This window comes from Bombyx mandarina, chromosome 02 (assembly GCF_030267445.1).
Source record: "Bombyx mandarina strain Sakado chromosome 02, ASM3026744v2".
In the NCBI taxonomy this organism is placed as follows: Eukaryota; Metazoa; Arthropoda; class Insecta; order Lepidoptera; family Bombycidae; genus Bombyx; species Bombyx mandarina.
The window spans coordinates 4,058,380-4,073,918 of NC_143209.1; the positions used below are offsets into that span (position 1 = coordinate 4,058,380).

Here is a 15,539-nt window from a genome sequence, read left to right on the forward strand (position 1 = left end):
TTTAGTATTTAAAACGACGTTAAAATAAATTGCTATGTCCCAAAAATCTTAGAACTGACGAAAAAAATCTATCTAATAAATATATATATATATATAATGTGACTGAAGTACTCTTTAGTTTGAGACATGAATTTCGTTCTCCGAATTTTTTTATCGTATGATTCTAATAAATATTGTAAATTTGGTTTTTTAATGTTCATACGTGTTTCGTGGGTTACTTTGGAATAAAACGTCGAATAATCGTTCGAGAGGTTTAATGATTATGATTAACTTTAAAACAAACACTTTAATCAATCTTACTATCTTACTATAAGCGCACGCGCACACACAAGTCGCAACAACAATAATAATTATAATACAAAAAAATGGAGAACGTTTTAGCGCGTCGGCGTCAGTCCATCATGCGCGAGCGCAGTGGCGGCTTGCGATGGCGGCGCGGTCGCGGACCAATCACGGCCGGTTGAGGCGCGTTCCGAGGAACGCGCTGATGGGAATTAAGGGTGCGTTCGGAAATGTCCCGTCGCGTTATAGGCTCCCCCTCCAAGTTGGTAGCACGTCCCGGGTCCAACTTGGTATCTGACGGTTTAATACGCGGCCTACCCCTACCTTTCTTTGGAACAATGGGTGTGGTTTGCTTATTATCAGGCGTTTGAGTAAAGGGGGTCAGGTCCGAACTGTGGTATTTTCCTATGACAGTGTCGTCGTCAGTCAAATTAGCGAGTATAAAGGTAGTGGGAGTTATAACTCGTTTAACGCGATATGGGCCATCTCGTTTTGGCATGAATTTGCTGGTAGTTCCTTTCGAGGCATTGCTCAGTGCTCGGTTTTTACTAATAAAGACAGTTGTACTTTGAGATCCCGATTCTTGCGCTCGACGGGATTAGCCTCAGGGTGGTAAACTGGGATGAGCTCTTGTTTAATACCTAAAATAAACATTGAAAGTTGCATCACTGAGGATATGAATTGAGTCCCGTTGTCGGACACAACTCGGCGTGGCAATCCATATCTGAGGAAGTATTCCTCTATAAGAAGCTTGGCGCAATTTTCTGCTGTGGCCTCCACAAGCGAGAACAGCTCCACCCACCTGGTAGCTACGTCTTCAACAATAAGAACCCATCGTTGTCCTTGATCTCCTTCAGGCAGGGGACCGAAAAGATCCACCGCCAGGACTTCAGATCTTTGTTGGAGGACGGGTGTCTGGAGGAGACCAGCTGGTTTCTGGTTTGTGGCTTTATACCTGAGACAGTCCACACAGTTCTTTAGGTACTCTATGACGTAACGACGCATTCCGGGAAAAAAGAAGTGCTCACGGATGCGTTGTAGAGTCCGCTCAATACCCTGGTGGCCAGCAGTTGGTGAATCGTGAAACGACTTTAAAATTTCTTCCCTTTTTGAAATTGGCACTACCATCTGCGCTTCCTCGGAGTCGTTATCTGGATCATAACGGTATAACACGCCCTGCTGCAGTACATATCCACGTTCCAGCCACCGAGTAGAGGTAAGTTCGTCTACGCTTTCTAGGTCTTGTATAATTTTAGCCACTTCCGGATCTTCAAGCTGCTCGGCTCGTAGCTGGCTCGGCAGTGCTTGAGGTAAGTCGACGGTCACGGAGCACACTTCGCAATCGTTGGTGCCGTCACAGGTAGGTCGACTCAAAGTATCAGCCAATGTATTAACTTTACCTGGAGAGTATTCTATCTTGAGATCAAACGCCTGGAGTTTTAGTGCCCATCGGATGAGACGACCACTTGGGGATTTGAGTGTAAGCAACCACTTAAGTGGCTGGTGGTCACTTTTGACTATGCATAGATGGCCATCAATGTATCCCCTGAACTTTTCCACTGCCCAGACGACTGCGAGCGCTTCCCGCTCGGTGGTAGAGTAATTCCTCTCGGCTGACGTCAGAAGTCTGCTGGCGTATTCGATTGGTTTTTCATTGTTATTGTTACCTTGTAACAGTGCAGCCCCTATAGCATAATTGCTGGCGTCGGTGCGCAGCAAGAAGGGCTGAGTGTAGTCGGCCTGTATCAAAATAGGAGCGCTAGTAAGCTTACTCTTTAGCAGGTCGAAGGCGCGTTGTTGTGCTTCACCCCAGGTCCACGCTTCGTTTTTGCGGGTAAGTTTCGTCAGAGGTTCAGCAATACGCGAGAAGTCAGGAATGAATTTCCTAAACCAGGAACAGGTCTGTAAAAATGATTTCAAATGTTTGAGATTGTGCGGTTCCTTCATTTTCAGGACGGCGTCGACTTTGGTGCTATCCGGCTTGATTCCTTTGGGTGTGATCACATGGCCTAAGTATGTTACCTCTTGGCGAGCAAAGTGACATTTGGCGCGGTTCGCGTGGAGTCCAAAGTGACGCAGTCTGTCAAACACCTTGTCGAGGTCCTGAAGGTGGTCCTGAAAGCTTCCCTGTGTAATCAATAAGAGGTCGTCCAAATAAGCCAGCAGAATGATGTCCTGCAGCGACGAGCTTGAGCGGAAACGATCGATGAGTCGCTGGAAGGTAGACGGTGCGTTCTTTAAGCCGAACGGCATGCGCTTGAACCTATACGTACCAAAAGGACTTATAAAAGCGGTTTTGTCTCTGTCTTTTTCAGCTACATTGACCTGCCAATATCCAGCGCGCAGGTCAATGGTGGACATGTGACAGTCCCGTCTAGTCATCTGCAATAAATCATCGATTAAGGGAATTGGGTAACTGTCGGTCTTAGTAATCGCATTAAGACGACGGTAGTCGACGCAAAATCTGAAAGATCCGTCCTTCTTCGGGACAAGAAGAGCAGGCGCAGACCACGCAGACTCACACTCTTCGATCACGTCGTCAGCTAACATTTTCTCCAACTCTGCCTTCATCACCTCTCTTTTTGCTGGAGTGAGCCTATACGGTGGAACGGCAATAGGAGCGTTATCGCCGGTGTCGATGTGATGCTCTGCGTACGGAGTCGGTCCTCCCCCTGGTTCGAACAGGTCTTCGTTCTGTTTCAGAAAGTCGGACAACAGCAGTCTCTCCTTAGGATGCAGCATAACTCCTTCCTCTTCACGTAGGAAATCTGCAGAGGATACGGACACGCATGGTCTGGAAAGTTCAAATTCCAATGGGTAAGTCACCTCATCCCCAGAGAAATACCAAATTGAAGCAGCGAAATCAATCACCATACCCGCTGAGGCAATAAAATCCATACCAAGAATAGTATCATTGGATTTGGTCTCTGGAAAAATAATGAACTCCAAACATAGCAATTTATTTTTTATTTTCACATGCAGGTTAGTAACCAACAACTCACGAATCTGCACGGAGCCATCAGCGAGACGAACGCGTTTAGTGGTTTCTTGGCAGGGATGATTATGTTTAAGCAACACCTGATATAAGGAAGCGCCCGCAATACACCCTTTAGCACCTGTATCCAATAGTGCGGTACCCCTTACTCCTAGAATTTCCACTCCTAGAATCGGTCTCCGTTGTGATTGACAAGTGTCTGGCACTTGTGGATGAGCGTCCGAATTAGTTGAGTCAAGAGTCGACAGAGAAATGTTCGAACATGTGGTCGTTCTATTTAAAAAAAATTGTGACTCGACATTAGAAAATAATTTTTGATTACTATTACAATCGTCCTGCATGGTCAACCTAGTAAACTTAGTAAGTTTCTTTTTCAAATTATTTATATTTCCGGATTGTCCACGAAAAACATTCGTCATGGTCACCCTAACATCAGTGTTCAATTTCCGCGGATGTTCGGAAAAAATCATAGTCACCCTACTCTTATCATCAGATGTTGAAAATGATTTTGACTTGGTTGTGGTCAAATCGCACTTACTCATAGAACAATCACCAAGCATGTTAGTGAGCTTAGAAGCCGGAGGAGGCACATCGTGTGACATGCACTCAAACATATTGGTATCACGACTTAAATTAAAGACACACCCATTATCACAAAGAAAGTATTGATATGGCAAAAATGCAGTAAAATCAATAGGCAAAAACTCTATGTGATCAATGTTAGCATAAAATAACTCAGGTAACACAGATGTAAATTGTTTAGGTAAATACTCTGTGTGATTATTTTTAGTATGAAACAATTCAGGTAAAGCAGATTTGAATTGAGCAGGCAAAAAATTATCAGAGCATTCCCGTGCAATATTATTTACTAATAACAGCTTATGGTTTAATGAATCAAAATTGGACTCTGGTAGTGATAGCATGCTCGAGGGGGAACCTTTATGAGACACACTGTTATAAGATGAAGTGGAGCTCACCTGGGTCTCATCCTTATTACAAGATGATTTGATAACAGTGGTGGAGTACCTTGTACCGTAAATTCCCATCAGCGCGCCTTTCGGACCGTCGTATTCACACGCAGAGAAGTCCGAATTGCATTTAGCACACTGTGATCGAGTGACACCTTTCTCGTTGCATCCGTAACACGACGGGACGGGGTCGGCGGCGTTATCGATGTCCTGTTTGCCTTTAGCTGCTAACCTACGACACTCTTCACGTGTATGTCCATAGTTCTTGCAATAGAAACAATATCGACGTCTGGCGTTCACGAACTGAGTAGAAGAGCCGTGGGGTTGTGGAGACGACGGTGGGGGCGGCACCACGGAGCAGCGAAGAGAACGGCGATAGGTGCCGTGGGCGCTGGACTCAACGGCGGGCGCAGGCGGCTTAGGCGCGCTCTGCGGTGGTAGTGGTGGCGCGGTCGTTGACCCCTGGACAGCGGCGATGCTTGCGGCGTGACGAGGCGGTGGAAACTGGCGTTGGCGCAGTTTGCTCTGAAGGCCACTAGTTGATAGACTCTCGTCACAAGATTCTTCTATCTCTCTAGACTTTCTGAGTAGCGTGTCAAATGTGTCAATCTCCTCTCTTCTCAAACGCTCGCGTATTTTATTATGTAGTAGTCCGTACACCATGTCCATCTGTACTTTGGTTGTCAGATCGTCCTTTGGCAGACGTGATAGTAGCGCTCGAGTTTTAGAGATGAAGAGTTCTGTTTTCTCACTTGCTTTTTGTGGGTTGGCGAACAGCTCCTTGTATATACGATGTGGAGGTCGGCTATCACCAAACGCACCTCTTAGGGATGTGAGGGCGTGGTCCCACTTGTTCATGGTGGTCTTAACTCCTTGCCACCATGTCGCGGCTTCATGAGTTAACAACATTGACAACCCACGTAGTGCATTAGTTTCGCTTACGTTTGCACATTCCTTGTAGGCCTCTACGGCGTCTATAAATCCGTCAAGTGATTCGTCTGGTGCTCCGCTGTAGCGAGCCTTGCACGAGGCGAAGTTTCCATGTGCAGGTTGAGCGGGCGGCGGCGATGACCGGTGCGATTGGTTGAGAACTGTATGTAGAAGTTTCTCAAACGTTTCCTCTTGGTTGCGTTGCCACGTAGACATCATGGCGACCATGTCATTGACGGAAATGTTTCCCGATGCAGTCGGCGGCGGGGAAGAATCGTCCTCTGTCGGTTCGAAATACTCGGATTGTCGACGAGACTGACGACGTGTGCGCGGCTTTGTCATTTTGTACGATAGTCACTTCTCACAGTTCGATTCACAAAGAGTTCACACTTGGTTTATTCCAAAGCCACTAGTTGGGCGTCCATTTTTAATGTTCATACGTGTTTCGTGGGTTACTTTGGAATAAAACGTCGAATAATCGTTCGAGAGGTTTAATGATTATGATTAACTTTAAAACAAACACTTTAATCAATCTTACTATCTTACTATAAGCGCACGCGCACACACAAGTCGCAACAACAATAATAATTATAATACAAAAAAATGGAGAACGTTTTAGCGCGTCGGCGTCAGTCCATCATGCGCGAGCGCAGTGGCGGCTTGCGATGGCGGCGCGGTCGCGGACCAATCACGGCCGGTTGAGGCGCGTTCCGAGGAACGCGCTGATGGGAATTAAGGGTGCGTTCGGAAATGTCCCGTCGCGTTATAGTTTAAAAATATAAAATTTCACTTGCGTAGTGTTTGGGTACATACAAACGATCAAAGTACCGAACACCATATATCTGTAACCAATGTACTGTGATTGTGGATTGAACCTGGGCCCGAAGTACATTACCAGAGGTCACGGGATGGTCAAAGTCTATGAGCTTACTAGATTAAACCTCGTACATTACTATATAGGTACATGTACTTCCATTTCGATACTCGAAAACTGGTCAAGAATGTAAAGTATCAATTCATTTGATTCCTCCAACGTTGGGTTGCCTGTGACCAAACATTTTCGTTTTGTTTTTAAATATCGAGTATCGTATCGATTCGATATCCAGACGATTTTTCTTTGAAACATTACGCGTGCCTTTAATTGAGCAATAAATTAGCTTTTTACGTCGCGATTTATCCAAAATCGATTAGGTGTTAGAATCGATTTTATTGATCGTCAAAAAAAAAGGAACGATTTCTTTTGATCGTATTTGTCACATGTCCTTATGAAACACTGAATTCACGTTAAAACTGCAAGATTCATGATTCATTCATGAATATTGATTAAGGGAAATTTGAACAAAATGCAATTTCGAAGTGAAAAGGCGAAATTTGAAGCTAAATTTCAAATGATCGTTTATTTGAAACAGCACCTATACAACGGCAAACCGACTGACTCTTTGCTTCCCAAAATTCCTCTAAAGCAACCTATAATAATGTGAGGCTATAAAATAAACCTGTAAATAACTTATCAACTCTATTATACAACGATTAGCCACGGATGACGTCACGCGTTGTGATTCGTGTTAAAAAAATGATAGCGTTACTAAATCATGTTTTGCTTTGACCGCTTCCCCGTGAACGTGAATAAATTGTCTATTGGTTTTTTATTCAGTTTTAGCTCAGTTGCTTCAAATAACACGGTCCAGTAAACTTTTCTTATTATCCGTACTCCTATTTAGGTATTTTAAGCATATTGTTGGAGGGATTTCAGTGCAATCAATACGGACAGTACAACGCCATCTAGTGACCATGGGGTGCAACTTTTCTGACTCTACGAGTCACTGATTCGCGCCCCAAACTATCGATGAAGAGATACTTTTCTTTTGATTTGATTTGATTTGACATTAAGTGGCGTGTTACTTAACTTATACAATGCACGAAGATGTATACGATCTCATGTGATTCGATCTGGAAATAAAAGATTTTAACGGAAGTCACCTCGGAATTTAATATAAAAATCTATTGAATAGTGAGACAAGTCATTGGTATTCGCCTTGCCATTCTAATGTTGAGATTACAAATTGTTTTCAAACTACCTTCAACACGCTCGAATTTGTCATCTGACGTTAGTTACGTCACAGTTCGCTAAAATTCTTTCATTTTAATATCTGAATACGAGAAGTAACGTTCTAATTAAAGTAAAATCAAATTGATTCCTTTCTCGTTTGTAAACTCATTCTCTCGACCACACCGGAGTCATGTGTCTTTTGAAGATTTGTCTCCCAGGCTCTATCCCTTTTCTTTGCATGTTAGGTCTAAATATATCTATAAATATCTTCTTAGTCAGACACCCGTGTTAGAGTGGTCGGTTGTAGTTGCGCTGCTTTTTTCTTTTTCCTACCTACTCTAGTAACCTCGAGGGGTTATGCTAGATTCGCAGAATTAGTAGGTGAGCTCACGGGGCTCTAACCTTTTTTTTTTTTTTTTGTGGGCCTAGGGCCGAACCTCCTACGAGATCCCCGCGCCTAGGGGGCGGGCGGGGTATGTGAGACTCAACGATCTGCAGGTGTTGAGAGCAGACCGCGGGCCCAAGGAATTTAGGGCCCACCCACTAAACGACTCCCCTGCACTCTTACACCCGGCGTCCGATCTCCGTCCGGGGTCAAAACCCGGTCAGAGTAGGGGGGTTCCCGCGGTCAACACTAACGGGGCTCTAACCTAACCTAACCTAACACTAGCCCTAGCAAGAGCAGTGCGTTTCTGAATCTACTGCCGGATCGGAAACGCGACCCACTGAGAAGATCCGGCGAGAAACTCATTGGGCTGTTGCGTTGCCTGGTTGCTTGGTCTGTAAATGTTTTAGGTGTTAAAATAAATATTTGTTCAGACTGAAAACTAAACGTTAAAAGCAGCTAGCTCTGGCTTAACTCGATGGCGAGAGAAATGTAATAACAAAATCCAAGTCCGATCTGCACGTTCAGGGTTGTCAAATCAAAATTATTACTTTTAGAGTAACTATGTTTTTGACAACCCTATTTTACATTATCAAGAGCTTTGAGCTAAATTCATTCTAACAAACGAAAACTTTTTATAATAAGCTTTGATCACGTGAAACGTATCAGCGGTATCGATATGAACTAATGATGTACTATTTATCGATTCCAATGTTATAGTAATGTCTTCTTAACGATAATTAAAACGCCAATGAAATGATATAAGAAAATTAATAATGAATTTTACAATTGACATATACAATACTCTATTTAAGGCGCTGCTGTGTTCATTAAAAATATATATTAATTAATTACGTATAATATCTAAAATCATGCTCATTTTTTCCCCTACCTAATCGTTGGTAGCCTAAGTGGCTATTCCAACCGGTAGGTGAGCTCATGGGCTCAACTTGAGAGAATTGATAACACTAGCCTTAACAAGAGCAATGTACTACCAGATCGGAATCGCGACTCACTGAGAAGATCCGGCGAGAAACTCAGTGGTTATGTTCATTAATCAACTATATAATAGTTTTGTCAATTGTTACTGAAACGATAATGTTATATATCGGGTTTAAGGCGTTTTAAATTTAACAGCAAACCAAATTATCTTCGGATTCGACATAAGCTGGTTTTGTCATTTACATCACGATAGTGAATTTGCGCTAGTTAAATACGTTAAGAGCACGATGAAGGTGTAATGTATGAAGACTTTGCTAATTTCCCTTGCGATTGTCACTAAACCGTCCATATAATATGTTTTTTTTCTCGAATCCTGCTATGACTTGGAGCTATGTGATTTTTTTAAGGGCTATTTCAAAGCAGAAGTTTATTTCGTTTTAACGAGGCACCACTTTGCTAGCTCTAAACTGCACTGAAAACATTTCAGTGGATCGACTCGCGTTGATACTTGGCACTTACAAGTATCAAGAACATCTGGTTTCGTCCCGAGCGAACGATACGCGAACGCATACGATACGAATAAGCTAACGTTAATTTTGTTTATAATTTTGTTTATTATAAGTTTAGAATTCAGTCGTCAGACAGATTCTGCTATTTTGGAAATTAATCGCTATTGTGTTGTTTCAAATCCAAACTAAAATCTATATATATTTAATCGATATTCTAAAATATCGATATTAACCACTACACTAATTTATTATACTATCTGAATACTAATATCGTTTGCGGCGAAATAAAAACATTAAATTATACTCAATCCACGCTTCTTTCTAGTCAATTCGAAAATCATTCGTTGGTTTCATCCTATTTAAATTTTGCATTTAAGTGAGACAGAGATGTCGAAAAATTGGATGATTTCTTCAACTTTTTAATTTTCATGTTTCCAATTAAATAAAATTAATTCCCTAGACATTCCTTGAATATTAACAATGCTCTGTGTATATTTAGACTTCACGTTTTTTGTTAATTTAATTTCTTTATTATTTTATTTTAAGAAAATAAAAATAATGTTTCTTCACTTCATTAAAACATTTCGTTTAATAAAAAAAAAAAAACTTGACCCTTAAAATAAATTATGGTATATTTTTATGATTTATCGTTTTTAATACAGCGTAATGCATATATTTTGTTAAAAATGAGACTTAAATTTTTTAGTAAGTACATATAAATTTGAATGCTAATAGGAGATAATAAAAATGAAGCTCTTTTTAAAACTTCAAAAAGCTTCGAAAACTGTCAAAAGAGAGAGGGATTGTAGAGAAGCGACCTGAAGTTTAACATTGTCATCTGTCATAGTTGAAGGTTAGGGACTTAATAAAGACAATCACTGTTTGGCGGAAACGCGAGGAATGAAGTTGTGTGATTTGTTTTATTTTCTATTTAGTGTTTCTTCAGGTTTAAATGTGTAATAACGGTGGTTTATTAACCGTTTAATATCTGTGAAAGAGCACAAACGTGGGAAAACGAAACAAAGCCGCTGGGCGTAACTTCTCGGAATCCTCCAAAAAGTCCACTGAAAAAATCTCAGTAAATGACCACCATTTTACTGAGATTACATTTCATCCCATATCATCTAATCCCATTTCATTTAATTTCATCCCGTTGATTAATGTCTCAAATTAATCATCTCCATTTCATCTCATTTCATTTCACTCCATATTATAATTTTTCATAAAAATAAGATTATATAAATTAAAATAAGACTTGACTTAAAAGTCTTAGTAACCAGGTCATAATATCCCTTAAAAAAATAAAAAAAATAAAGACAATGAATTAAACGCTCGCAATGTTCACAGTAAAATAAAATTTATTGTTCGCTTTTCAAATCTCTCGATGCGTGTCTGCACATTATTTAATAATTTTATTATTATTATTTCCTATTAGCGTTTCGTTGTATTTTATTTAAGAAAACAATCATGATCACGGAGTGGTTCAAATTAAATAAAATTTTGATACTTTTCGGTTTGGCTTTGTCACGGTGTTTGGAAGAAGATAAAAAATTTGTTAAAATAATAGAATTCTTATGATGTATATTTGATCGTGATGTTCGTTATCGATAAGCCAGACTCTGTGCTAAACACTACTAATGTGTTTATGTCCGATCGCTTAGATTGAATAGTAAGGTTCTAGTTTTTGTAGTGATGCGAATCATTATTCGAAATGAAATTTTATCGATATCGATTACAATAGCATCTGACGAAGGAGCGCTGTAAGAATTCTCATGTATATAGTGGGAGTCAAGTGAATAGTGTTTGTTGAATTTTGTTATTTATTGCTTTTAACGTTGAATATTAGCGATTTTATAACGAAACTAATAAATAAATAAACTATACAGTTCATATGTTGTTTTATTAATTATAGTGTTGCGAGTAACTAATCTGCTGTGGAAGTATCGACTGTCGGTAATGAAATGGGGTAATTTGCCAATGTTGTAGGTGTAAAAGCATCGTCTTCATTACACGTCATCTCGGATCCTCCCAATCCACTAACGTTGCTTTTAGATACCCCTAGCACCGGTCACCGTTCTCGTCGAACCCGTCGCTTGCGACGAAGGGCTCGACGAGCAAATTAACTCTCAAACACAGCCCACTGAGTTTCTCGCCGGATCTTCTCAGTGGGTCGCGTTTCCGATCCGGTGGTAGATTCTGCGAAGCACGGCTCTTGATAGGGTTCGTGTTAGCATCGTCGTCAGGTTTGAGCCCCGTGAGCTCACCTACTAGTTAAGGTTATGCTGAAATAGCCTCTGAAGGCTATCAGCATAGGTAGGAATAAAAAAAGAAAGGTCGTCGGTCTATGTACTAGATGGACCGACAACCTAGTGAAAATCCTTTGGCCACTTTGGATGCAGGTGGGAACGGACCGGCCGCACTGGACATCAATTGGAGAGATCTATGTTCAGCAGTAGACAGTGGATAAGCTGTAATTATGATGAAAACATTTGTACAATCTTTGATGTTTTTATTGAGAAATTGGATAAAATTAGTACTAGATTGAAGAAACGGTGTCAATCCGCTAATGATATTTATTAAAACGTTCGAAGCATTAAATAAGGGAGGCGATTGAAAGGGGATGCTCTGTCTATTTCCCGCAAAGCAATTTTTAGTATAAAATTCGCGTTTGTAATATGAATTTTAACATTGAAACTAAAATGTTTGAACAAGCAGCTAGTTAACATTCATGTTATTTTTTTATCTAGCCGATTAAATGTAAAAAAGAAGTAAAATATTTGGATAACAAAAAAAGACTGGATTTTTTCACAATTCTAAAGTATGAATTCATTCTTTATGCCTTCGTAATATGTGTTGGTAACTGTGAAAAATACGTGCATTCACGCGTGTCCTATGTCAGATATTGGGCATTAGGAATGGGGTAAAGATAATACCAATTTTTATGTAGTCAGTAATTATGTTATTATGTTCTAAAACGAAATTGTTCATCTTTGATATTTTGTTAGAACAATCGGAATGTATTAAACTGATTCCTAAATCCTTATCTTGTTTCGAATGAAACAAGAGGCATCCCTGTCAATAAAATTCTAAAGTCATTTGTCAAATAAAATGTTATGTCAAACTCTCAAAGCTTTGTATCGGGTCGTTGCCATAGATTATACACTTAATATATTTGCGATAGCTTATCTTTCAGATTCAGGACAGCCACGCCACGACGGTTATTGGCAATTGGTTTAATATTATATTGTCGCCGCGCCTCTTACGATAAATTTATCGCACAGATACGTCACTTTTGCAAAATTCGAAACACATGCTTTAAAATTTATATACTGTTAATTTTGTGACCATAAGTGAATGTGCTGTGCTAATCTATAAGTTTAAATAACAAAACCTTAATTCAAGTGAAATAAAGTATAAAATTAGCGGTTAATTTATCAAAATGTCGGCGTTAAATAATTTCTCCGTGTCAGTAGCGAGAAGTTTGCGGCGTAAGTATTTTTTTTTTGTTTTTAAGTATCTTCCCCAAAAACAGGCTTATCGCATAAATTACATATAGCGACTTTTGTTTTTAAATTATTTATTTAAACTGTCTAAGAACGACTACATCATACATTAAGAATTTGATTAGTACTAAAATTGCATTGGAGTTTTACAATAGATCATTTATGATATAAAAATATTCGATATTCCATCAGCATATTCATATATTGGATATTGGTTTAGTATGATAAGCTTGGAATAACAGAAACGGTTTTTATTTCTATTTCAGTATGAATGTGTCAATCAATTACAAGTTTACAAAAAATAAACACCAAAATTAAAATTCTAATTTAATTCATTTTAATGACAAAAAAGTATTAATTAAAATTAGAATTAACATCTTCAAAAAACCAATTTAGTTACCTACTCAAAAAATCAGCATTTCCAATGAAGATGATTCTGGAAATAAAATATATTTTAGATATAGGAAAATAATATTTGCAAGTTATCATAGAAATTAAATTCATTATAAATATTTTTTTTAGTATACTTCATATATGATTTTTGCAAAAGTGATCTTAGGAGAAAATAGTATCGGACATGTTTCCTGGAAATTATGAATGAAATTATGTCAATTCTAGTACTGTAATGGGCATCATGAAAAATCTATGGCATTATGATGACAATCAATAAATAAATAAATATAATCTAATATTTTGGTTGCATTATAATATATGCTTAAAATGGCACCAGTAATAAGTATTAAGCAAATATGGAATGTAATATGTATTTATAAAAGATAAGTTATAATAATACGGAAGTTAAAGATTAAAAAGGTTTTTTTTTAATCTCACTGTAAACTGAAGCCAAAGATACTAATAAAAAACAGTTTTTGGTAGGGCTTTGTGGTAATCGAATCTTAAATACCAATTTTTTTGTAATTTCTGAACTTTATAAGTGATATCATTTTACTGGCGGTAGGTTGTATGTCAGTAATCAGTCGGTTACACTAGTACCACCATTCTACTTATTTCAGTTACAATCAATTTTTCATATTCCATTCTGAACAGTCAGGAGAGAAGGGAAGGGAAGGAATAGTTACAATAATAATTGAGGTGTGCTTCGGGATTAACATTGTGTTGCCAATGTCTTTGGGCCATACAAAACTCTGGTATCAGGAATATTTTAGTGTTAAACTTTGACAGGGTTAAAGTCTGGGCACACCCAACAAATTCAAATTTAAATTCAAATTCAAAATCATTTATTTCAACTTAGATGTTAGTATCACACACTTGTTGAATGTCAAAATACAAGTAACAATGTTAACTCTACTACCGGTTCCAAAAAAAGCCACAGTCCTGAGAAGAACCGGCGAAACACTTTTTTTTTTTTGTTTTTCTCAAATCTTTTCTTTCTTTAAATAAAAAAAAATATTTACAATAAAGGAAAAAACAACTCAAAAAAATACAATTAAAAAAATAATAATAATAATGAAAAATGAAAAGGCCAGGACCGAGCACCTCATTCCCACGTAGTGCCATCTAGTAAATAATCCTTAACTTTATAATATGCCTTGTTGCACAAACGTTCCTTAACAGTATTTTAATATACAGTCAAACCTGGATAAGCGAGAGTTCAAGGGAGCACAATCTCATTCTCGCTTATAGAGGTTTCTCACTAACCCGAGTTTCTCGCTAATGCTCCCTCTGAATTTCATTTCGCGATTTTTCGGATTCAAACGCATTCACTATTTTAAGTTTATCACTTAATGACAGTACTTTAATTTTCCGTTTTGACATGATGCAGAACAGAACTTTCCTTCGCAATTGATTAACGATAAACTGAGTAAGGCCGACAAACAGGACGCTACACAGGCACACGTGTCCAGTCGAAAAGAATGCGATAAAATAAAAAATTTATTTAGTTCCACGAAATCGAATAGGTTCAATATTAACGAGAAAAAATACAAAAACAATGGTAGGAAGTTCCACGAAAGTTAAGAATGAGTCATAAAATAGCAGATGTTAAATTTGTAATTTGTTTTGTCTTTTTTTCCTGCTAAATAATATAAATAAATAAAGCTCGGCTGTCGCTTATAGAGGTATAGATAAGTAGCACTCTCACTTACGGAGGTCCATGAGGGAAAAATGACTCTCTCTTACACACGTTTCTGTTTCTCCCTAATAGAGGTTTTGGGAGCTTAAAATGACGGGACCTGGCTATTACTCTCACTTATAGAGTTTTCTCACTTATCCAGTTATCGCTTATCCAGGTTTGACTGTATTATTCTAATGACCTTGACCACAATATTTTCAATCACAAGTAATGTGTATAAAATAGTAATGCAATTAATAGTTACTTTATGTTGTGGAAAATAAATATTTGTCTACAAGTGTAATTAAAAGATCGTCACTTGCACCAACGTGTGAAAACAAATAAACATGCCATTGACCAGAAATATATTATTCTAATGACCTTGGAATTATTATTCTCATTTAAAGATTAAAAACACGTTATCATATCGTATTAACTTGATTTCTTTGGAATTTATTGTTACGGAATCTATTTTCCTTATCATTTGCAAAGCAATGCTTTCTATTCCAATGCAAAACCTGCTCTTGTTATTTTTGTAAACCAAAGAAACAAAACGTTTTCTATTTTAGCTTTGTCTTAAAATATTGGATTTAAAATAATTCTCAACTTAAAACATATTACTGAGTGATTAAATCAAATGGGAATTCAAATGAGGCAGTTCTTCCAAGCAAACACCCTGTGTATGATATGATGTTGCCTAATCCGAGTGTACTTGCAATATGCTCTACGGTCAGTAGTTAAGATACAAACAAGACTTAAAAAGTGGGGGCTATATAGAAAAAAAGGAGAGTGTTGAGGGCGGTTATCCCTCCCACCTTTTCCAGGTTCTGTCTTGGGCAGGAGGGTAGGACAGTGGTTTATTTTTTATTTATTTTTTATTGCTTAGATAGGTGGACGAGCTCAC

At 38.5% G+C, this 15,539-nt stretch overlaps 1 protein-coding gene across 1 annotated transcript in view; it reads left to right on the top strand.

Annotated features, from left to right (window-relative positions):
- Nucleotides 1-12,179: 12,179 nt before the first annotated feature.
- Nucleotides 12,180-15,539, top strand: part of Nadk2 (NAD kinase 2, mitochondrial) — a 33,148-nt gene continuing 29,788 nt past the window's right edge. The window contains exon 1 of the mRNA XM_089735584.1: nt 12,180-12,549. Within this exon, the coding sequence (XP_089591710.1) occupies nt 12,501-12,549 (49 nt within the window). The 5' untranslated portion in view covers nt 12,180-12,500. The remainder of the gene's footprint in view (nt 12,550-15,539) is intronic.